This window comes from Colossoma macropomum, unplaced genomic scaffold (genome assembly GCF_904425465.1).
Source record: "Colossoma macropomum unplaced genomic scaffold, Colossoma_macropomum, whole genome shotgun sequence".
Classification (NCBI taxonomy): Eukaryota; Metazoa; Chordata; class Actinopteri; order Characiformes; family Serrasalmidae; genus Colossoma; species Colossoma macropomum.
The window spans coordinates 20,348,485-20,373,445 of record NW_023494795.1 but is presented as its reverse complement, the minus strand read 5'-3'; the positions used below and the strand labels follow the sequence as shown (position 1 = coordinate 20,373,445).

The 24,961-nt window shown below is 37.3% G+C and overlaps 1 protein-coding gene across 2 annotated transcripts in view; it reads right to left on the bottom strand.

Moving 5' to 3' along the window:
- Positions 1-492: 492 nt before the first annotated feature.
- Positions 493-24,961, bottom strand: part of LOC118815569 (1-phosphatidylinositol 4,5-bisphosphate phosphodiesterase beta-4-like) — a 92,699-nt gene continuing 68,230 nt past the window's right edge. For both annotated transcript variants that reach the window (XM_036581777.1, XM_036581778.1), the window contains exons 26-40: positions 24,389-24,491; positions 23,973-24,137; positions 16,291-16,495; positions 12,569-12,657; positions 12,311-12,461; positions 11,279-11,328; positions 11,054-11,119; positions 10,549-10,664; positions 10,377-10,452; positions 8,987-9,162; positions 8,325-8,426; positions 8,172-8,229; positions 5,816-5,902; positions 5,562-5,598; positions 493-2,874 (exon numbers count right to left, since the gene is read on the bottom strand). In XM_036581777.1, coding sequence (XP_036437670.1) covers positions 2,786-2,874; positions 5,562-5,598; positions 5,816-5,902; positions 8,172-8,229; positions 8,325-8,426; positions 8,987-9,162; positions 10,377-10,452; positions 10,549-10,664; positions 11,054-11,119; positions 11,279-11,328; positions 12,311-12,461; positions 12,569-12,657; positions 16,291-16,495; positions 23,973-24,137; positions 24,389-24,491 — 1,570 coding nt within the window. In that variant the 3' untranslated portion in view covers positions 493-2,785. The remainder of the gene's footprint in view (positions 2,875-5,561; positions 5,599-5,815; positions 5,903-8,171; positions 8,230-8,324; positions 8,427-8,986; positions 9,163-10,376; positions 10,453-10,548; positions 10,665-11,053; positions 11,120-11,278; positions 11,329-12,310; positions 12,462-12,568; positions 12,658-16,290; positions 16,496-23,972; positions 24,138-24,388; positions 24,492-24,961) is intronic.

Sequence of the window (24,961 nt, the reverse complement as noted above, 5' to 3'; positions counted from 1 at the left end):
TTTGTTTGGCACTTTGACTGGTTTGGACACCTTTTGAATTTTAACATTTTATCATAGACTAAACCAGAAAAAAGCACCTAACAAACTTCCATTTCTATGCTGATATTGTGTTAAGAATTTTGACACTGGATGTATTAAGAGGTTCCACTGCGATTCTACAGCAAGGTCAGTACTTCATATGTTTTTGGACTCTTAATTTTTTTGTTTTTACTTCTACTTGAGTCACTATTTATTTAAAGTAACAATACTTTTATATGATTGTGGCTTTTACTCAATTGTGGATTGAGGCTACTGTGCCCATAACTAAATTCATGCAGCACGAACGCATAATAGCATGCATCATTTAAATTCATGCTAAACATATTACAATTACTTGCCCTTACAAACCATAATGAGATGAATTTTTCATTTCAACATCTGCCTCTTATGAATAGAATATGTTATATGCTGTGAGGTTACACAACATACAAGAGAATCATCTGTCACAAAGGGTTTCATGTAACACCTGGATAGTTTATTGGTACACATACTATAAAACGGTATTAAAGTAGCAGGATAACAACAGTATTTTTTAGTATTTTTCTTTGCTAGAAGTTTGACAAATACAATATAAATACAAAAACACTCACAGAATGGTACATTGACTAGCTGCAGATAGCTCAGAAAACAAAAAACGATACAAACAGATGAAATTCAAAGCAACATTGTTCTGCAAAAATAATCTGCTTTTTCTGCAACCTATATAGCAAAAAAGTCTACATGAAAGTCGCGCAACATTCAACTAGTGCAAAAAGCCTCTAACTAACGAAATATAGTCTTAAACTACACACTATATTTAATAATATATGTATATTTATATATTTATATATTTATATATATATCTGTATATAAATAAACCCTTATTTTGGCATTTTCCGTTTGTAAAATAATTTAAACGTCCTACCAGACATTGAGTGGCACATTTGTAAGCAATGGATTTAAGTTAAAAGCACTTTGCTTATTATTTCGTAGTAGATATGTGGTGAAAGCATAATACAGGTACCAGTCTTGATGTCAAGGATTGGAAAAAAAATTTATAGGAAAGAAAATAACTTAGTGGATGATAGGTGGCATTCCCATTACAAACATGTACACACTATCCCAGAGCCCTTGGAGAATAAGCATACTGTTCAATCATTTGGTTAAATTAACTACATACATTCCAGTATATACAATATACTTTCTCTTTCCTATTTAGTACGTTTCAACAGGAGATATCATTTAGTAAGAGGAAAACAAAGTGGTGCCATATTTCAGTGTAATGGGCTTTCTGTACAAAATGAAAACACATGTTCTTATGTTTCTGTAAATGAAGACTGATGTGTTGTCTGCTTTAAAAAACCCACAAGAGGAGCTGCCTGTTTGACTGCCTCGTTCTCTCCAAGAAAAAAGGTCTCTGGACTACAAATGAACCTCAAGCACTCAAAGTGTGAGACTAAAGCACCTATTCCTTTACACCCCTTAACCGTTACTACACCCAGGTCATTTTAATGATTGTTTCTTCAAATCCCGATACATGGTGGTTGGGGTTAAGGGGAATTTTTTTTGATTGTTGAGTACAAGCAACCAATGGATGATTGCCAAAGGTCCTACTGAATTTCAAACAGTGCTGGAAAACCTCGCAGATGTTGTCTCACATATGTCTGAGTGGTATTTGGTTTGGGTCCATCAACATGGAATGTCAACACCATGGCTGTCGTAACATCAAAACGTGTGAACACACAAACAGCGTAACAGCAGGTACAGTACAGTGTCAGTAAATACACGCAAAAACAAAAGAAAGTGCCATTTAAAAAAGGAATTACTGAAGGAAACAAAATCTTTACCTGATGATTTAAAATGATAAATCAGGGTAAAGCAGTTCATTTATTATATCTATGTCTTTAAAAAAAATAAGTAAAAGGAAAACCAAATGCATTTTGTTTGGAAAAAGGAACAGCAGTGTGAGCACTACAATGACTACTGGTTTCATTCACACCAGACCTTTGCAAACCTCAATACAGTGTCCGGACATTCAACACATTGTACCACAGGGAAAACCAAGTGCACTGCTACAAATTTGAAAATAATCCTTTGACGGCCTACCAGGTATAAAGTGCTCAGGATATTTTACGCAACTTCTTTTGTAGCGTATCATTCACAAAGTTGTGCTCACATAAACTAAAAATCTTTTTTTCAGTTATACCTCTATTTGCCTGGTGCTGCTACTATAAACTAGGACCATCGAGACAGAAGTTAAAAGGTTTACAAAGAACACTTCGAGTTCCGTCCATCTCAGGCCACCACGATGGGAGGATTAGAGAAGTGCCGATGACCAATGTGGGCTTCCGTAAGTATGGTTTGTCCGCAGATGTTATGATGACAGAGGCAGTGGCAGAAAAACATCGCTGGGAGTGTCCGTCCCAACAGGTGCCTGGCCGTTCCAGAAGGACCTGTGGCTGCTGTCACACAGCTCTGTCTCAGCAGCGAGGCCGGGCTACAGACAGAGGTCAAAGTCAGGGGTTGGTCTGACATAGGTGAGGGGGAGGAGTTGAGTAAAAAAAGCAGGAGGGGTCAGCAAGCAGTGAGGTTTATAAAGGTCGGGGCGGGGTTATTTTTTTTTGTTCCATGCTTGATGGAGCTTTTAAGGATTCAGAAATGTTGCCTGGTGGCTCAGAGTGGTCAAAAAAGAGAAGGAGGGTTGCTTCAGGGGGTTTCTGGATTCGGAGCTGGGGTGGTGGCGTACAGGAAGAAGTCTCTCTGTTTCTTAGTTTACTGATGGGGCAGTTACACCACTGTGGCTGGTCTGCGGTCCATCTCCGCTTCCAGCTTCACCATCTGCTGCATGTCCTTGGCCTGGAGTGATCACATGGGCACACATATTCAGCTTTAAAGGTCAACTTTGACCATCCTAGGCCTCCCATGACACCTTCAAATGCCTCTTCTAACAGCTTGTTTAATTAATTTTCATTTGTAGTTCATTGAGAGAAAGAAAAATGTTTTTTACAGTTTTGCGTAATGAAAAAATATTCTTTACACTTTTGCCATTTATTGTTGATTCTTCGAACACTGATGTTTGGGTGCCTTACCACCACAATATGCAATGCCACAATCAGAAGCAACATGACTTGTTAAAGGAATTGTTTCTGAGGTGCTTTTGTTTTAATACCAGTTGCGATTAACAAATGCTGCGGGAGTACTGAGTACATGCCTCTAGTGGCATGCTGCTCATGGCAAGTGCCAAAAAAACAGACTTGAAACTTAAAACTGTATTTTGTGTGATACTGCTGCATAAAATGCCACACTAAGAACAGGGCTGGACTGCAGGCAATGTGGTGTAGAAATGACACAGTTAACATTTAAAGGTTTGCAGACAACCCTTCAAATTAGTGGATTCAGGTACTTTAAGGTGCACCTAGTTTTGTCACAGCCAGTCAAATGCATGCACACAGCTTGTACAATCTCCATAGAAAAGCACTGCCAATAAAATAGGACACTCTGCAGCCACAGCACATGAGCCTAAGGTCACCATGCCCAATGCCAAGTGTTAGCTAGAAAGGTATACAGCCCTCAGCATTGGCTCTGCGTTCTCTGGAGTGATGGAGCTTCATCCAATACCAAAATCCAATACACACTTTCACTGAGGCACTCCTCCATAATTCCTTGAACATCTCACAAGAAAATCTGAAAGAAACTACTGGGCTGTGTAGTGTGCTTTGCCCATCATCTCTGGAAGACGTTATTTTTGATGATGATGGCATTAAACATCATCTTCATGGAATCTTGTCAAAGTGAATTATTATTGTAAGCACTAAATCATATATATGTTCTGCAAAAAAGATGTCCAGTTCTGGTTGTATCCAGCAAAGTTTGCTGATTTCAGAATCACGGTGAAACATCTGTTACAAGGAAGTTATTTTCCAGCTAAAACACACGAAATAAGCTTGGCAACAAACTTAGTTGAAGCATGTTTCAGTAGTCTATTCACCAAACTGTGCTGAGTTAAGGCCTTTCAGGTCTGAAGCTGGACACCTATGGTCTACTCAGAGCTTCACACTCCCGGTGACATTTGCTAACCTCAAACAAGGTGTGTTATAGCACTGTAATATTCCACACAAATCTGCATATTAGGAAATGCAGAGGAGTTTTTTCCTATCAAATGACAGGTGCTGAAAAAACCTCTCTAGGTATTTGCTTAGTAATACTGTATGAGTCAGGGTAGTGAATGACTCACTGTTCACCAGGACTGCTGACACTCCAGTGGCTGACAATGTTGAGTCCAGTACCTGTAAAGTGTTTCATAACACTGCAGAGCGCTCCCACTCAAACAATGAAGGACCAGCTTTTGCTGTTTCCCTTTAAAACTACCGAAATGATTCCAAAGCAGTGAGGACTCTTAACAGTGACTCACAGTAGTAGTGAGTTTTGTGATTGAAATTTAAGTCATGTTCAAGCCAAACTGTATCTTAATTATTAAAGCTCAAGTCTTCAATGTTTCTTATAGAGGAGACATCTACTACAGACCTTGAGTCAAATTTCTGGTGAGGGTTAGGATACAACTGATTCTTTTTTAAACATGTTGCTTCTGTTGTGTGTAACCTTAAGCTTTAACCTACAAATGTGTTTGTTAGCTTATGTAACAGTTAGCTTATGTAGTTAGTCCAATGACCAAAAATCTGCAAACTACCAATGTTGATTGTTGTTTAACCCTTTAAATGGCCAGGGCCCACCAGCTGGCCCAAAGTTTAATTACATACTTCTATAACGTAAGAATAGCTCAGCCAGTCTGCACTGAAGTCCCTGTACTATGTAATAAGCCTGGGATTATAAAGGGTTAAATTATGCATATAAACATCAAGCTAGGCCAAATAGGCTTGTTAACCTGAGCTAATAATATGCTAAATATAAATAAGTAGAGTACATTACGTTACTGTCATGTATGTTAGGTTAGGCTATGTTTTTTCATGAGTTGTGTCTAACTAATTACAGACGGTTGTGGTCAAAAGAATTTAGCAAAATTCACATCCCTAGTTTCTACATTAAACATCAGCAAGTACTGACATGCACAACTGGTAGATCTTTATGATTTTATAACCGTACCTGGTTCTCAGTTTAAAAGTTAAGTTTACTAACGTTTATGAATTAAGATAGTTTTACTGGGCAGATCTGCTCTAGAAAAATACACTGCAGTTCAGCGGCAGCAGCAGGAATCATCTAGCGCAGTGGTTCTAATTCCCAGTCCCCAGGCGCCTCTGCATTGTACACTTTATCCTACTTCGAAATGCCTTCTTCAACTTATCAGCTAATTTTTAAGCCATTCAGAGATTCTAGACAGACAGACTAGACAGAGAAAAGACAACGAAGTGCAGCATGGCGTCCCTCAGCAAAGCTAATCTCAGTCAATTCTATCCATAAAAACGAATAAATAAATAACCTATATCCATCAGTATAGGCAACAAAATGATTTGGGTACACAGGTAAGACTGAGAAGACAGAATAAGACAAGATTGTTTTCAGCAGAATGGGGGAATGAGTGAGCCTACCTTGACACTGAGAGTTTGCATGATGTGATTTCAAAAGCTGTGCAAAAAAAAGCAAATCATATGTAAACAGATGAGCTCAGTGAATACATGTACAATGTGTGAGTAATGGAAGACAAACACAAACCAAAAGAAATGAAACAATGAGAGTTGTTAAATTCTATGTCATAGCACCCCTCCATGCCTTCCAAATCTATCTAGGTCGTCCCACTGTATTGAACTCCTGAACTTGGTGAGATCACTGCCTAAACACATACCTGCTCGTTGAATTTCTCCAGTTTTTCCAACTGCTCGCGCTGGGATTTCTGTAACTGCTCTAGCTCTTTTGATTGCTTCATAGCCAACTGTGGGGTCAGAAACAGTTTACATTTTAATGGACAGTATATTCAAAGACACAAAATACCTTCAGTTTTCTACTGACTGTTTTTTTTGTTTTATTTCATTATTTTTGCAAAGTTTTTTTCTCAACTTAGTTAAGTCAAAAGTTCTCTTTAAAAACTCACATTTTCAAGTAGTACTGAATATTTATTTCTGAATTTACTCAATATGGCCATTCTGCTGTATTAGTTCAAACTGAAGTCCTTAATTAGCATTAACTGGGATAGTAATAAGATACATACAAAATCATCACTTACAGGGTACTTTCTTCCTAAGCCTTTCAAAAAATGCTGTCCCACATTTCCATTCAACGAAACACAATGGGCCAGATTCATAAAACTTGGAGGTGACGGTGCTACACTGCTCAAAATGTGCAGCACGGTAAATAAGAGCGGTTCATAAAGTCACTGTGGCGATGATTAGCACACTAATGTCTTTTAACGTGGTGGTACTTTCACCAGTGTCCTAGGCAAGAGTCAGTCAAAATCCACATAAGAAACAAAAAAACAAAATTCTCAGCAAGAGAGCTATGAATTGTAGGAGAAGTGCTGACAAATAAATGTACACCATTTAAAAAACTTTTATCATAACATCTTAAAATTCAACTTCTAATTGTAGGAATTATATTTTAGAATGTAAGAATGAAATTTTCAATTATATAATAATAATAATAATAATAATTATAAAAATAATGATAGTCATCATCATCATCGTTGCAGCCTTTTTCCAATTCTTATTTAACATAAATTAAAGTTTAAAATTTAGAATTTGTTATTACAATTAAAAATTAACTTGACATGCTAAAATTCTAATTACTATGGCAAACTGTTTAGTTTTTCTTTTCTATTTGCTCTTGGAATTTCAACTAATACATATATAATCCTTGACAGCAGGGATTTGATTTGCACATGTGAAAATTAAAGATTTTCTTTAAAGATTTTACTTTTGAGAAATACATTTTTAGTAGTAAGTTGAATTCTTCTATAAAAACTTTTATAAACTGAACAGTAATATTAAAAGTTAAAACTGCTTGCAATAAAATTAATTCAAATATATAGTTAGCATCTCAACATGTCAAATTACTCTCCACTTATTTGCATTACAACCTACTTTCCATACATAGAGGGGATTCACACATAGAAGAGGTCGTTTTGAGCACAGTGCCAGTTAAATCTGCTGACCTGAAATCCAAAGCAAGTCTTATTTCACCTCTGTTGTCCTACAATAGTAGTTAGTTGGTTAATCATCTGAGTGTGTGTATGTGTGATTTGTTGTACGTGGGACCAAACATGTTTGGAAACATTGTAGAAAATACCTTTTCACCCACATCAGCTTCGTACCGGATGAATTAACGCCAGAGTGGTTGAGATGTTATTTTTCACATTGTGCAAGCAGTAAAACATGCTGGTAATTCTCGTTTATGTATGATCAAACGCGTTACCTGCCACAATATTTGCTCTTAATGTCACAGTAAATCTGCCGCTGCTTATTATGAATCTGACCCAAAGCTGTTTTGATGGAAACTGTCCCAAAGTCTGAAAATCACTATGTAACACCAAGAAATGTCACTGCTGAAACATATTTTCTGCAATTAAGTAAACTTTTTTATGTTTTATGTTTTAATGAAAAACACTGGCTGATGTTTTTGAGTTATGCTTAAAATTAGCTAAAATTATCACTAGTGTGATTATCATGACTGAAACATTTTGCTGTTGTCTATCTCCAAAATGATAACTTTACAGGAGGAGGAAAAAATCTTCTTTACTTTTAAAGTCAGTGGAACCAGAATTTTTTCCATGTCATTTTGGGTCATTTCTGTTGGTCCATTCATCATTTGGTCCATTCATCAATTTACAATTTAAGGCCAACAGGACTTTTCAAATTATGTAAAAATGTGGACATACAAGGTTGTGTCCCGACAGCAGCGATTTGGTGCTTTCAATAATGTTTTCATTGTTTTGTTAGTGACAAAATGGAATGTTCAATCATTTATTTGAATAAAATAAACATAATTATTGTATTGGGTCACTCAAGGCAAAAGGATTTTAGTCTAAATTTCAAGTCAGTTTAAAGTCCAAAATGGTATATGGATCAGTTTGCCTAATTGGTTCATATCTGTGTTATAACACCATTTCTGCTATACCAAAATTTTATTCATGTGTGTTGAAATCTACTTCCTCCCAAGACAGTTTTGTTTATTATTTTTAATAACTAATGTAACAAAAGAGAACTTACCCTTTTTCGCTCCTCAAGGAACTTTTTTGTGTTACTGCTGTTTAACTCCCGCACCCTCCTATAAAATAAATAACAAGCAGCTAATGTTACGCAAATGAATACAGCACTTAATGTCATAAATTCTGCAGCAGAGTCTGGAAAGTGTCCATGTACCTCTCTCTTTCGGCCTTGTTTTTGATGCTCTTATCCTGGCTGATGGCCTTGCTGTTCTCCATGGACGTCTTGGCCTGGTTAGCTTTCATTTCTTTGCTTTGCCTGTGCAAACAATTTAAAAAAAAGCCTCGATATTCTCTTCCAAACGTGGTTGAACTAATTTTTGTTCACAGAAAATGATGCATGATAAATGTCACGACTCAATTTACAACTCTCAAGTCACTTCACATAATTTGCAGCACTTGAGTGTGTTTAGTTTATAAATGATGGTAATATAATCAAGTGTCATTTTATCCTTTGAAATGTTTCAAAACAGCCACAGATACGTGGCACTGTTGGCTGTGAGGCAGGAGCATAATAAACAATGACACAGGGGTTTAAGACAGATTTCAGAAAGAGCTTTAGGAGGTTTCTCTGCAGGTATCCTCCCACAGTTAAAAGGATTCATGCAATGTTAATGGTGTACAAAGAAATGATACAGAAGCTGCCAGGGAGTTCAATGTATCACCAAAGAGAATAATAATTCTTTGTAAGAGGTAGTAAGGAGATTATGAAACTACTGATAATAACTGAAAGGAGAATTGCATTAGGCCAACAGAATCTAGTGTTCAAATACTGCTGTAAGAATAGATAAAATGGTAATCACACACGCATTCACTCACCGTTCATGCACAAGTTTGAGCTGCAGGGTCTGTTGCTCCTGGACGCTGGACAACAGTTTCTTTAGATGCTCACACTGCTGCATTACATGGGCATCCTTCATCTCCTGCTCTTCCGTACTGTGAGAGTTAATCATTTCGGACCACTCCTTTGTGTGCTGGGCTACGATATCCTTCACCTGCAGGAAGACATACTTGTTACATTGACAATCTAATTCTGCCAAAAAAGTCAGCTACCAACAAAGTCTGTATCTATAAAATGGACCGCTACTAATGGACGCTTTTGTCCAATTTTATAGATAACAATACAGTCAAAAACCACATAGCCAAATCTATGTGAGATTACTGAACAACTTGAGGCAAATGTGATGATTTAGGTATGCAATTTGAACAATGCTGGTAAGGTACAGTTGAATGCAAACAATGTAATACACCCAATCAAATGACATGTTTTGCTGTTTTTTTAGGTGAAAATAAGTTAACACATTTTATACAGAAAATAACCCAAATATGGCATTTTCTGCCAATTTCAGTGCATGATTTCTATTTATTTGCTGAATTTAACATAAAATATAAAAAAAATAAAATATAAAATGTCTCATAATTTTGTATAGGTCACATTCAGCAAATAAACTCTTAACTGTACATTCAAATGAGGACGTGTATTTATTTTCACTTAGAATATCAACAAAACATAAAATTTGACTAGAGGGTGCTGAAACTTTTGCATACAACTATAAGCTTCCATCACTTGGTAGCGATATTAGCCACGTAGTTCAAGGGAAAGTATGTGCTTAATGATGGTTAACAATGTTACCAAGCTAACAGCTCCCAGTGACGGTAAAAACTCATTTACACCAGTTTAAAAAATGTCACTCATTTATTCTTGTCAAAAGATAAAGTCTCCAAAAAACTCGATTTGAGTGCTTAGTGCTATTATTTCCCACACTGTTAGCCAAATAAGAGGATTCTCTTACTAACACAGCTAAAACTAAACAAGCAAACTTCAGACACAAACATGTCTTGGCTAATCAACTATATTTGACGTAAGAACTGTGTGGCATTTATCTAGTGTGATTTTAATCTTTAAACTTCTGACTGAAATAATTATGCTTGTCCAAATATAAGTGGAACTGTGAAGTAAATTCCAACAAGAGTAGGTGGAGGGCATTTACTTCTAACAAGAGTAACGATCCGGTGTGTTCATTTTCAAATATATAACTTTGCATGTAGAACATTTAGTGACGTCTTCTTTGAAGGTGATATATTCTTAGTATTCAGCATTTACAGTCGAACAAATCACTAAGCATCTATGTGATGGCTCAATTGCTTTGTAACACAATTTTCTATTCTGATCATTCAGCACATGTGAATAAGATTTGGGGCAGTCTACCTTTGCCTTGTGGTCTGATGTGAGGTTCTCCACTTTTACTGCAGTCTCCTTCTTTAAATCAGAACAGTTGTTTTCTCTGCATTGAAGGAAATCAGTGAAAAAGCAAATCGTTTTTATTTAAATGCATAATACTATCCATCTTTAACTTCTTTCATTTAGCAAGTTTAATTACCCCCTTTTCTTGATTGCTTTCTCTAACAGCTTCTCCAGTGTAAATTTCTCTTTGTCATGCTGAGCCACCATCTTGTCCACTTGAGTGCAATGGGACTTCTGCATGGCATTGTGGTCCTGAAAACAGATAGTCAGTACAAACTATTAGCATCTAATTTAAAGGCTAGTTGGTAGTCCTCACTTTTTGTTTTTTTAGTCAAGCATGAAAAAGAAACACTTATTTACAAGAGTTTGAAAGCAGACATCTTCTGAACACACCACTGCATCCTATTTATCAGAAAGAGATTTCTAATACCATAAAAAGGTGAACTTCTCTGAGGGATCCAGCCATCTTAGCAATTCTAATAAGCGTCTGCTGTTGGGCCCAGGATCAAAGATGAGCAAAATGGCCTTTGATAACATCAGGTGACAGGATGCACTTACTAAGAATCAGGCATCATGAAGAGGGAAGATAAAAAAAAAATCAAGAGTACAGAGTCATAGACTGTGTCTTAAAGAATACCAACCTTTGCATGCTTCTTCTTCAATGCATTCAGCTCTTTCTGCTGCTTCTTGATCAGTTTAACATATGACTAAGGAGAGAAGATGAGGATTAGTGAGTCTTTCTCTAAGTTACAACTGCCTCATTAATGAATCAGGTCAATTAAGCATGGTTTCATATTGTGATGACATATTCATATACCCTATTAAGAATGAGAAATGGATAATAAATAATAAGCAGTAAGACTTACTTTCATTTGTTTCAAGTCCTCAATCGTCACTTGGTTAACCAGTGCAGAATCTGTGAGGATGGGACATAAAGTACAGCATGTCAGGCAAAAGTCATGGAGCTAATAATTTAATCAATTCATCAATGATTTTTAATTAAGTAATCCAGTGTAATATATTAACGAAACGGAGACATATTATAGAGCAGATTTACTAAAACAATGTTGAATTATTTGAATGCTAAATTACCGACAGTCTACTGACACGTGTGACAATAGGTTTGGGCAGTTTAAATCTACTAGGAACATGCAAATGACCACAGATGGCTGGAGAGATGAGCTGAAGTTGAGTTCCATGCTGAGTGTATTTGGAAATGTGTGTGATTCTTTAAATTCCTTGTTTAAATTTTACTCAGTGCACCCTGGTCATTTAGAAACTGTTTCTGAACTTGCGATGAGCACCACATCTCAGCTACATGCAGTGCATTAAAAGCTGTGATATTTCTGGCAAACATCTGAAAAACTGTTAAATCAATATTTAGGTCAAACATTTGACATGTGTTTTATAATTATCCAAAGTATAAAGAAATAGCAGTTTAAAATATTGCTTTTCTACAACTCTTTTGGTTTCATCAAATTAAGAATAATAATAATTTTCATAGAAAATAAATAAGTGTGTTCAAAAAGTCTCTCTGCCTCTGACTCAACTCAAAGGTATTGCATGAGGCTCCATCCAATACTCCAAAGAATGTAGTTTCACTGCTCCACAGCTTTATGGCCCTCTACAGCTTTAGTGCCCTTGGGCTGACACTTCAGATTGGGCATGGTGCCCTTAAGCTCATGTGCGGCTGCTCCAGAGTGTCCTATTCTAATTGATAATGCCTTTCTATGAAGACTACACAAGCTTTGTGTGCACAATGGAACACCTGTGTCAACAATGGTTCACCTCAAAGCAGCTCAATTCACTTACAAGAAGTGTCTACAAACATCTGGACTGTATGACAATGATCTAGGAGCTGTTTTTTGGGTCAGTATGAAAGCTATACCGGTACTCACCTTTCTTGGTTTCGTTGCTGTTGTTCTGAGTGCCAGTAGAGGTCTGGGCCATGTCTGAGCTGGTCTGAGGAGTCACACTGGCCTTCACCTGATTCACCTTGCCCTTCTTATCATTTTTTGAGCTCTCGTTTGGCACGTCTGCAATGTCGCTCTACATTAAGAGAACACATTTGCTTAGCTCAGGAGGGGGCCTCAATGAATAAAGAGCAGCAATATTCACAAATAAAGACAGGGATTAGTCTTGTTAAATTTGCTTACCGTTTCAATACCAAGCGCTCTCATTTGGTCTGCTCTCTTCTCAGCTATGGAGAGGAACTTCTTTGGGTCAGAGAGAGCATCCACGATTGCTGAAAAAGGGACAGTGGCAGAGAATACACTAAAGATGGGCACCAATAGAGAAGTAACAAAAACACAGCAAATATGTATTTGAAGGAAAATGTGCCTAACCGTTGGGACCAAATTGTGGAAAAACAACAACAAAAAACATTCTAAATACAAAATGCAAATCGAAAAAAAAAACTGCATAAATTCATGAGCTAAAAACGAATAAAACAAAGGCAAGACTGTCCCCATTTGGTTCATGTTTATTGTTGTGTCCACTTCTCTCCTCAGCCAGCACCTTCATGAATAAACCGTGATCTTCATTAGAGCATCCAAGCTGGACATAGACCGGTGCTATGGACTGAGCAGTAGTACAAAAGGGGCCAGGTGAAAGAAGGACAATGACCATGGCCATACGCACTCCGCACACTCAGTCTCAACAGCCCCTTCACAACACACAGCAGCGAAAGAGGGCTCACTCACCATTCAGAGCATGCTGATCAAACCCAAATATTCATGCATGTTATTATAACCTCTGAAAGGTGAGATTATGAAACTCCATGACCCAACCTACTGCCAGCTCTGGTCTGTTAGCCAAAACAACAAAGGGTAACCTGGGTACACACAATAGTTTATAACCTCTTAGGGCTTTTAAAAAAGCTTTTTATTTCAGAATTTTGTTGTTGTAGTGTTTTTAATCAAAATTCAAATGTTAATTCAACATGTTTTTTTTACAGTGTAATGTTCTGTGCACTATGCACACAGAGCATTAGGAGCATTTATGGGTTTGGCTCAACAGTGGCACATTATTGCTTTTCCACTTGCCACATGGCTGTCAGTGGACGACACCAAAATAAAAAGTGACCTGCACCTGGCCTCCAGGGATCCTTCATTGCCTCCTTACAGCTCTTATAAAAATTAATTGTTCTTAAATGTCAAGTTTACATAAAGTTGTTGGTTACTTATTCTCTTTTCTGTGTTCAAGTTCACTACATTTCCTTGATGACAGCACCTGTTCTGCTTTGTGATTGGTCACACTTCTCACTTTTGCGTTTTTTCATTTATTTTATGAAGAATGCTCCAAAATGACACGAATGGCTCTTAACAAACAGTTCCGGTGCTGATACCCTATCAGAAAAAGGGTACACTGTAAAGGATTTCTGTAATTTCAACAATAATGCATTATGTTCAAGCCAGTATAACACTTTAAATGTGTTTTATACAGCACACAGGGTTGAATTCTGGGAAAACTTTCAGAGTACAGGCAGATTATACTGTATCAAATACCTAATTGCATGGCTACTGTAATATATTTGTAAGAATACTGTAATAATACATTAAAATGTATAGTATTATAAGTTTTACTGTAAAACTGGACACCAAAAGTACTTCTTGAAGTGGCAAGAGTCAATCATCTTCACTGAAATTTAACTTAAATGTTAAAAGTGCTTGCTGAGCTGCATTAATATCTGTGAACCTGAACCTAATGCACAAACCTTTACTTTGTAAATATCCTTTTTTCTTTATAAGCATCTTACTACTTAATGTTAAACAACTCCAGCTTAAACACTGACTTTTGAAGCTTATAAGCCATGCATGTAATATATGCAAATACTTCAATATATAATATATGTAAATACTTCAACTTGTATCGTTACTATGAGTATTATTAGAGGAGCCTGTTAGTCTGTTAGCTTTTGTGTGTTGAATGTCTTGACTCTTCTACCAGTAAGTTACTGTAAATTTACAGAGTATTTTTTTACAGTGCAAATACATGTTTGTTACCCAATGTTACCCAACAAACAATGCAAATGTACCTTCAAAGTACCTTATGCAACCGTAACTACGATTCTGGACTAATGCTTGGAAGGGCTCTATGTTCATTCCCATTCATTCTCTATACCACCTAATCATTTGAACATCCAGCCTGTTTGTCCTGTTATAACAACAAATCTCAGAGTAGGTGTTTTAAGAACAAAAGGGCAACAGAAGGTGAACAGGAGTCTGCAGAGGCCACTGGTATAGCCACACACATACACATCATCTGGACAAATCTGGGCCATAGCTGTAGGGCAGAGATGTACTCTGAATACATTGGATGACTGGGGACATGAGACGTTTCAGTGCCAGAGGTGGTCTCTAGATATAAGAGTAAAATCTTTACCTGAACCTTGAGAGACTCGTATGCAACACAGAGTTACATCCAGTGGTCTAAAAGTCTGTAAGGTGCAGTACTATTGTTGATAGCTGTAGGCTAAGAAACTGTTACCTACTCTAAAATACAAATGTGGGCATAATAAAAAAATGCAGTGTTCAAATTCATCGACTTAGCCTCACGCAGCCTGCTGTGTTAGTGAGTATTATGGTGTGTGTCTGCAGCATGTGTGTGGTTGGAAAGTGGGTGGATGCAGTCACTTTTAGGTTTTATTCAGCTCTCCAGCAGAACCCTTAACACAAGCCCACACAACCTGCCACATAAGGTTAGGACCAAAAAACCCATGAAAGCAGCCCATGCGTGAGGCAGAACTGTAAAAATTAAAAGTCAGGTCAGCTTGAAATTCAGCCTTCTGCACAGCTTTAGTTATTTTTCTTTACTTAGTCTAGTCAAAGGTTGTCCTAATTTACAGCTTTAGTACTGCATTTATGTTACCTCTACAAAATAAGATATTAGTTTACTAATGAAAAACAGAATTGTTGTTCATTTCCTCCACTCAGTTTTTTCATTGCCTGTTCCCACCCACAGGCTATGACTCCCTTTAACATTCAGTGCTCCAACCGTGCGGTGGTGGTGGTAAATTCTTCTTTGTCTCAGACTTCTGACTGTAGAGACCTAAAGCAATACTGGGATTAGAACTTATGACCTCTTGTCTCCTGATGACCAGGCAGTTATACTGCATATACTGTATGCAAATGGCCAAAACTGTAATGTTTGTTGCTTTCCAAAAGGGTTGCATCTCATCTGCCAAAGCAAAGCTCTATAATCAACAGTTTAATCAAAAACTAAAATCTCCATAAACATGCTCATTTTTCCAGCTATAGTCTATGAAATTTAATCAGATCTGAACCCATTTTCTACTTTGCATTCACTTTCAAGTTAACCTTTACAGTTCACTGGCTGAGAGAACATGACATTCTAACATAAAACAGAGAGAGTGTTGCACTTGATTTGACTTGGGCTTTTCTTTTAAAAGCTCCATCATAGCATTTTCTTCCTTTCCATTAACCTCCAGCATATCTTGATTACCTATTTTTATCTCCAAATAACTGTGTGATATAGACTACTGTCTTCTACAAATTTGCTGTTCCTATTTTTGAGAGACTGTATGTTGTGGGGGGTTTCTTCATCTGAATTGAAAATAAAATTCTTATTCTTCTTACAGACCATCACCAGGCTAAACCACTCAATGTTTCAACAGGGGGTCGCTGGATAGGTGAAAGAATGGAAGATGATTTGCTGTTGGCTCTGTTTCTAAAACGAGTCTTTATTAATAATTTAATGAGTGAATTGTTTTAATTAAGAATCTTTCAGTAAGCCTAAAAAGTACTTCCAAAAAAACAAAGACACAAGCTTTGTGGGCCTCGTCTTTTTGGGGCCCTTGAAATTGTCCTAATCTCACCCCATTACGTTGCTCCTGGTGTGTGTGTTTGTGCTCACTCACCCCCAAAGCCGTCTGGTACGTAGGTCTTAAGGACGATGTTGCAGAAGACAGTGGGGAGAGAAAGGGGCTTGTTGCCCTCGTTCCTCAGAGAGATGTGTCTGTAACCAGCCTGCAGGCCGTCCAGCGGCAGGATCCTCTGACCAATCAGCTTATTATTATCATCATAGACAGCGATCCTCAAAACAGCCAAGTCTGGCAGGATGACCTGTGTTCAGACAGATGATGAAGAAGTGTTATAACTCACACATCACTGGAAAGTATGATGCTAATTCTCATAGTTTGCAGTGTTTCTTAAACATTATTTTTAATTCTCATGATTTCAACACTATTTCTATTTCTGACACTTTGCTTTAAAAAGGACAAAGCATAACATTCTGGTCATAAAATTTCTGTCATAAAACTGTCATTCTTACTTTTCTGGTTCATTTGTAAATTTCAGTGCATCCTTATGGCAGACACAAGAATATCATTCATTTTGCTGGAAGCGAATCAAGTTTGATTATCAAAATTGCAATAAAAACATCTGCAGAAAATTATTTCTGCAAATATGTAATATGTAAAATTATAATATGTGAATGTGTAGAAGTGTAAAAATACTGCTAACAGCACTGCAAAGTATTATAAAACATTAAACCTGCTGCAGCCTCATACAGAAAAATTACATGGATTTCACATGTAAATAAACGTTTTTTGCACATTTCACGTTAAAAAATGTGTGATCACATGAAAAAATGCACTCACGTGAAAATGTGTTTACATATGAAGAAGTATAAGATAACATGAAAACGTATTCACAGTAGAAAAAACACGATTACTTGTAAACGTGGTTTTTGCTCACTTCATATAAATATTTTTTTTCTCTAAGAGGCGCTTGTCTGCAACATCTACACTTTGTCACTGTGCATTCTTCCACTTGAGAACCACAGAGCTACAGAAACATCAAGTAAAATTCCCTTCAAGAATTTCCATCACTGGAGTGAAGTGTTATGACATATGTCAGTCAGTTTAAACACTGCTAAAGATGTGCAAGAACAGCTCAGCTCAAGTTATGCAGCACCCTCAGCAAATGCAGACAGCATCTAATAGTAAAACCTTGGATTTCGCCGCATGAAAACGTTTACAGCCCTAAAATATATGCTCTGTTTGATGAGGCTTGGATATCTGTAGCTATTAAGAAGTAGCTGCAGGCAAGAACCCATATTATGGGCTCTCCAGATGCAGGGTTTTTTTCCCGTCGGGTAACTTTAAAAGGACCTGCTGACAAATCTAACTGACATAATATTGCCCTTATGAAGTCCTCAAATGTAGTTCATCAAAAAAATATATGTTTGGTGTCCAAAAATATATAGAAAAGTATATAGCATATTGAAAAACAGTAGCAGGGGCCATCTTGAAGCCTACTGTTGGCAGTAGACAGATGATGGTAAACGTGACATTCCATCATTTCTAACAGAGCTTTTTTCAATGGAGAATAGAAAACAATCAGTACCAATGGTCCACTGATCGCAGGGGTAAATGGAACGTTCTGTCAAAACTTCAATTTACCAAACTTTTGCCATTGACCATGGCAATGGAATAAACCGGATGCTGATTTTTTGGGACCCATGATTGCTGAATGTCTCCTTGTGGAACTCCAGGCAAACTTCGTATTATATAACAAAAAAGCGTCCTCCTAACTACAGAGCATCCTCTTACCTTGTTTACGTTAAATAAAAACTTGACATTGCTAAAGCTCTCCTTTGATAATAATTCACTTTCGCTGGTGTTACTGTCACCACGGCAATGTTTCCATTTCAACATCCATACGTGAACACAGCACTAATATAGTCTGTTCAACATTTTTAAACAAACAGTACATCATAGTGTCAAATCCTCACAGGCAAGTCTATCTGAGATTACTTAACAACTCGACATAGCTTGCAGCTCTCAAGATGCTAGTTAGTGACATACATGCTACTACAATATAATTATTTGATAGCTACTGCATTTGGGATGAGGGGAAAACAGAGTAATTCAGATTTTCGCCTATTACTATGATCTAGACAGTAATGTTTACAACATCATAGATCACAGACCCATATCTGAGGACGCACTGCTGAATGTACGCTCTCTACCATAACCTGTAACCTGAAGGCCAAGGACACATGCAGTGAGCCTGCCTCTGCAGATACACGCTGTACCTGAACAGCAGATAAAAGAAAGATGGGAGGAGAGTAATGAGAGGGAAAGATTAGGAGCAACAGAAAGATAGAATAAGAGAGAAAAGGGAAGACTGATTTAATCTGGAAATTGAGAAGAATGTCAAAAGGTACTTTACCAGAGCAATGGGCATAAAAAATGCAAATTGCAGTGAAACGATAAGAGAATGTAAGCCAGGGATAGAAAGAGAGAGACAAAGAGAAAGATGATGATGCCCCAAGAATGAGTTTAAGATACAGACTATGATAATGCCTGTTAGTTGTGAGTGTTTATATATCTCTGTGTACTATGCAGCGTTAATGTGATTTATGTGTTTGTTCTTCCGTTTGTATCCGCAGGTTTGGTTTTGCTGAGTATGTACGGCTGTGTTGTGGTAGTAACTGAGTAACAGCAGCACTAATGTGTGTGTGAGACAGTGAGTAGAAGAGAAAGGGTTTGTTACAGCAGCACTGGGCTTAACAGCCTTGGCGGCGATTTGAACATGCGTGTATGTCTGTGCGTGTACGTTAAAGAGAAAGCAAAGGACAGTGAGAATGATACCTGCACTATATTTAATAACATAACAATTACATAGTTATATAATGGATTACATTTACAATCAATCAAATTCTATATCTACAGGTCTGCTTCTTTTCTGTTTCTGCTACAATTAACCATTTTACATCAAACCACTGTGGATGTCTTTGTTTATATCACAATGAATTAATTGTGCTGAAACTTTGAAAAACTGGTGGCATTCCTCTTCAATATAAATAATTTAATATAATAATTTGTAGTATGGTGAATGTTTGCGGAGTGAATTCAGGTCTTTATGTCGAAAGCACAGTTTGTGTTTAACGTCTGCGTGTGTTAGTAACAGCAATGCAGGCTGTGTGAGTGTGTGTAAACGCAGTGGTAATGGCTGTGCTTGTGTGTGTGTGTGTATGTGTAAGTGATGCGGTTACAGCAGATTTGTCAGCTGTGTGTGTGCGTGGGTGTAAGCTGGGAGTGTGGGGGCTAACAGCAGTGCTGATGACTATGTGTTTGTAAAGGTGTGTGTGTGAGAGGGGGTTAACAGCAGTTAATGTGTGTGTGTGTGTGTGTGTACGTGGAGCAGGCAGCACTGCGGCAGCTGTGATTTATGGCCTGCGCCGGAGTCTCAGTGTCATGGCTGAGAGACTCCACCATTCTGCTGGCCTCAGCATAATAGCCCTGTTCTCTCTCTTTCTCTCTCTCATTCCCTGTCCCTCTCTCGGCCAGTGGAAAAGCTTAAAATACAGCCATTGAGCAAAACACTACATGAAAGTGGTAATAGTTATTCTATTGTATTATAAATATATATATAAAAAAAAAAAACACAGCAAAACTTTTAACTCAACTTAAAGGGCCCACACCCTACTTTGTCTTGCATTTATTTTTACCTCGCACGTCCACTTATCAGGTTTGTGTGTTTTTATGTACCAAAACAGTCATAATCACTTTTTTGACATTTTACAACCTCTCTTTATCCCTTTGAATTGATCCCTGTTTTTGGTACTGTGTCTCTAAGAAATGTATATGTAAGTGTGACTTTATATGTGCAAATAAACTCTGTTCTGATTGATTGGCTTGTATTGTACCTCATTCAAAAAGCACTCAGAGCTGAAATACTCCTTATAACTTCAGTGCGAATGCATGGAGCTAAACTGCTGTAGGCTGTATGTAAATGTCTTGGCGTTTGTGACATCACAGAAATAGTGAATTTAAAACAGGCTGCTTTTGCAGCTTATTGTCCATGTATGTTCTGGATGGCCTGCTGCTTTGAAACTTAAATAATACTTACATGCTACATCAAAATCTTCCTTTTTCATACAATTGAGGAAAATTCAATTTTCCACAATATGGGCCCTTTAAATGTGAGAAATATGTTTCATATTTTTCATTGTAATTATAAGAATATTATATGATTCTATTTATTTACAACTGATTTTTGTACTTTTTAAAAGTTTTATGTAGTTATATCACTTGCAGATCATTTTAAGTGTTTCAAGCATTGTTTCTTGAAAAAAGCTAAAAAGTGGTCAATTGACTATAGATTTCATTAAATAAAATTACTTGAAGCACATAAAAACAAATAAGGTAAATAACATACAGTATTCATTTAACCGTCTCAAATAGAGAGAAATTATAGATATATTTACTGTGTTTAAAATAATTTTACACACACACACACAAAAGAAAGAAGCAACACCTACAGAGCAGCCAATATACTAAATAGTATTTCTGCATAGCAGTGCAGGTTACAACACTCTCTCTCTCTGTCTCTCTTCCTCTGGTTCTCCTGCTGTTTCATTGCCTTTCTTTTCCCCGTTTCCTCTCCATTTCGGATCTTTAGTCAGCTCTCCTTTGTTCTCTGTTTTGTTCTCGCTTACAGCGCTCTGGCTCTGCTCCTCTTATGATAAATGGCAGCGTCACATTCATCTGCTTCATCTTGCTCATTGGCACTAACTCCATGAACTTCACTTTTATTTCTCATCATTTTCCTTTATCACTCCTTTGAAAGGTCCTGCTACCTCCCTCTCCCCGTTCTTCTTTAAAGCAGCCTCTCTCCTTTGCTTGTCATTGGCTTTCAATTTCTCTCTGCGGCTGTTCTCTCTTTCCTCTCATTTAGATCTTGTTTCCTTTTCCTGCAGTCCTGCTCTCCTCAAAAGCTTGTGTTGTTCCACACATCAGCTCTACTGGGACACGCCAATCCAGTCAGACAAAATAAAAATGCTTAACAGCATTGTGCAAAAGTCAGAGACCAGCCTTCATTCACTTAATTTTCCGGAAATTAAATAAACGAAGGGTGGTCTCTGTACAAACTGTACAAATGTTGACCAATACATTAAAAAAACTTAACTGTAATGCTAATAAAACAGCCACTGCTGATTACATTCACATTTTGCAAACATTTGAGAGGTCAAGCAAGTCGATTTACTCTTTAAAAAGAATGTATTGATCTGATGATGACATCTGCAAACATTTTGTGTATATGAGATTACTGTAGCACTGTAAAATGAAATGAGGCAGACATCGATTTGAAGTGTTTGTGAGTTCTGGATGAAAGAAAAATGAAGCTGTTCATCTAAACTATTTTGCTTTGCCTTGTTTTTTTAATCTTCGAATAGTTTACCTAACAGTAACAAAACTGATTACGCTTGTTAACAGACGAGGTGCATTTTCTAGGTTGAACTGACAATATTTTGTTGCACTGAGTGTGCAATACATACAGATCCTTGTCATATATGTAATTCAACTCTGAACATATGGGTGTCATATGATGCATCTGTGCTGCACACTATGAAGTATATACAGAATTGTGTAGTGTACAGCATGCAATGCTAACATGTTTGGAAGGTGAGAAGCGTGTGGTGGGACAGCAGCTGATAAGGCAGCAACAGTCCGATGTCTACTTATTCACAGCAGAGAAGGCGGTTTTAAATAAGAATAGTCCACTGTAATGAAAGTATTTAGTGAAAAAAAAAAAACAATGAATATATTATGAATACTCTTTTTTATTTGTTTAACCTTTTGTAGTAACAACTATCACCAGCAAATACTTCTCAGTCGCAGCTCATTGAACCAAGCTCTGTCTAATGTGCAAATTGTAAGCTTTCAATAAACCACGTTTGTGTTTGTAAATTGTAGGGTATATTTTATTATGATAAGAATTTAATTAAAAAAGTTGCTGTGTGTGGTGGCATTTTCTGGCCTTTTTTTCAAATTCAAATGCAAATTTTAAAACGTGAATTAAATGATGTATCTACAATTGCATTTTCCATGTGAATGTGCATTGTTTAAGACATAATTCAAATTCAAAGCAAAATGTAAAAATTCCTTCAAAGTCCTTCATTTTTATTGTCTTAGCAGTTTAACTCTGACATATTAAAATTGGAATACCAATCACCCGTTGCAATTGCACTTATTCACTGTGGCACTCCAGCCCTACCAGAATTAAAATATATCTGCAACCCTGCTTGCGATTGCATTTTCACTTTCAACTATATGCTCCTTTAAATCAAAAGCTGACATCAGGATGGACTTTTAAAGAGCAGGGTGTGATGAAAAAGTCTAAACTTTGGCGGGACTGGAGCATTAGCAACCACTGCTAATGACATTTTAACACTCACCAACTATCCTGAGGACAATTCTGTCCAAAATGACTTTCTGTTCTTTTTTGTGAAAGTGATTCTTGACCTCCTAGCAGAGTTTGTGGCTGCACAAGAATCAATGTTAGTGACACTGTCTGGTTTCAGGCAGAGGCTCATAGGACTGTTGGAGGACCTGGAGGCCAATGATGGACATTCATATTTCAGAGATGCTGAGTGAGCCCAGTGCTTCCCAACCCTGGTCCCAAAGGAACAATGCCCTGCACATTTCAATGTTTTCACTGCTCCCAACACACCTGATTCAGCTGATCAGGACTGACTTTCCTGAAAGCATCTTAGCACAAAGATTATTCTTAAATGGTAGTCCAAGCATCACAATGAACACTTTCTCTACCAGTACTGTTAAGACGATCTTAACAATACAAAGATTTTGGAAAACTGGGTCCAGCTCGTTAACAACCGCTGATTGTTTGTAGTAAGTTCGTTAAAGCAGGGAAAGCGCTAAAACGCGCAGGGCTGTGCTTCCCCAACAGTACTGCGAGCCCCCCGTCACAACGTCACATACGCTGATGCTTGACACATACACTCCACAAGCTTTCCTAGTCGGTTTGGAATTATTTCCACACAAAACATCAGCAAATGACTTGACAGAATTGTCCTCAGCCTGGTTAGTCACTAGCGGTGGCTGCTAATGCTATGTGACCAAAGTTTAGATATTTTTGTCACTTCCTCTTAAAACATGCGCTGCAATAAAAAATCCCCTCCCAACATCCCACCCACAATTGATAATTGACAGGAGTGCCTTGTTGAAAGTGAAAATGTAATTTTAAACAGGGTAATGAATACATTGTAATTTTGGCAGAGCTAGAGTGTAACGATGAGGAAATGCAACTGCAAAAGGGCGATTGTTATCCTGTTTTTAATGTCAGTCATACCACTAAGACAATTAAAATTAAATGTCAAAAGGACTTTGCTTTTCCATGCTACATCTAGCTGTTATACACAGAAATGGAAATGCAAATACACATTTTGCATTTGAATTTGAATTGTCTTAAATAATGCACAATCACATGAGAAATGCCATCATAAAAAACAATTTAATTAGCATTTTCAAAATTGCATTTAAATTTGAAAAAAGTCCAGAATATGCTGCCATACGTCTTGTTTTGTACAACGAAAATAACCAGAGGTACTGCAGAGTGATATTTTGCAGTAGCGTTGTGAAGATGGTCTTTGTGAGATCAATCTCCAACCCATTTATACAGACAAAAGAGCAGCCTAATAGGATTATGTAATGCTAACGGAACCTCAGTATTATTACTAATTACTGTACCCATCTTCTGTCTCACTGTGGTGTTTGTAAAGGCCACCCACCTTTCTGAAGACAAACGGTTCCTCATTGTAGGCTGGGTTCAGGCCATTGTTCATCACCATGCGTGTGCGGAACTCTTTGCGGATTGTGTCAGTGGGAAGGCCGTACATGTCCACCTCCACGTAAGTGCCAATCTTCTTATCTGATAAAAACTGACCTGAGAACACCTGAAGTTGGCAGACACATACAATAGTCAGCCATCTCCTTACAGAGAAGATGAAGAGGTGAACCTAACTGAGATATCATACATGTACACTACCACAAGGTGAAGACAAATCTACTCATGAAGCGTTTTCCCTCTTACTATTTTCAATGTTAGAACAACATTGAAGGCATCAAAACAGACATTATCTGTAGTGCTGACTAAACAGCCTATTGTGAATATGGAGGTGTATGTGTGTGCACCAAACAGTCTAACCTGAACACTGCAAGTGGCAGCAATGACCCCATCCACCGGCGTCTCAGAGAATGGGTCAAACATTCTGTCGGAGCGTCGCATGAAATCTGGCTTCAGCAGATACCTGCAGATGACATGTAGAGACCAAACTCTCACCTTTCTCCACACATTATGACTTTTGAACTTTGAACTAATACAAATAGTCTAGTCACTACATATATGCAAATTGTTAAATGAAACATTGTCCCTATTTCTACGTCTCCCTCTGAATACTCTAGGCTATTTTCTGCTTGAAATGGTTTACCAAAAAATGTACAATACAACCACCTGTCTTTCTAAATGCTGCTTAAACAACCAAATCCAATGTCTAGTACTAATACTGTGTGGATAACATAAGGGAATAAATCTATCATGAATATAATATTCAATCTTGATTTTAAGGACTTTCCTGAAAGCTGTTCAGAGTGGAAATCAAACCTAACGTGTTTACAGTCGCATCAGGCAGCGCTATGCCTTTAAGGCAGGTGTTAATTATTTTTCTGATTAATTGTTCGGAAGAAGATTAATGACCTGAGCTTTTCCCATTACAAAAAC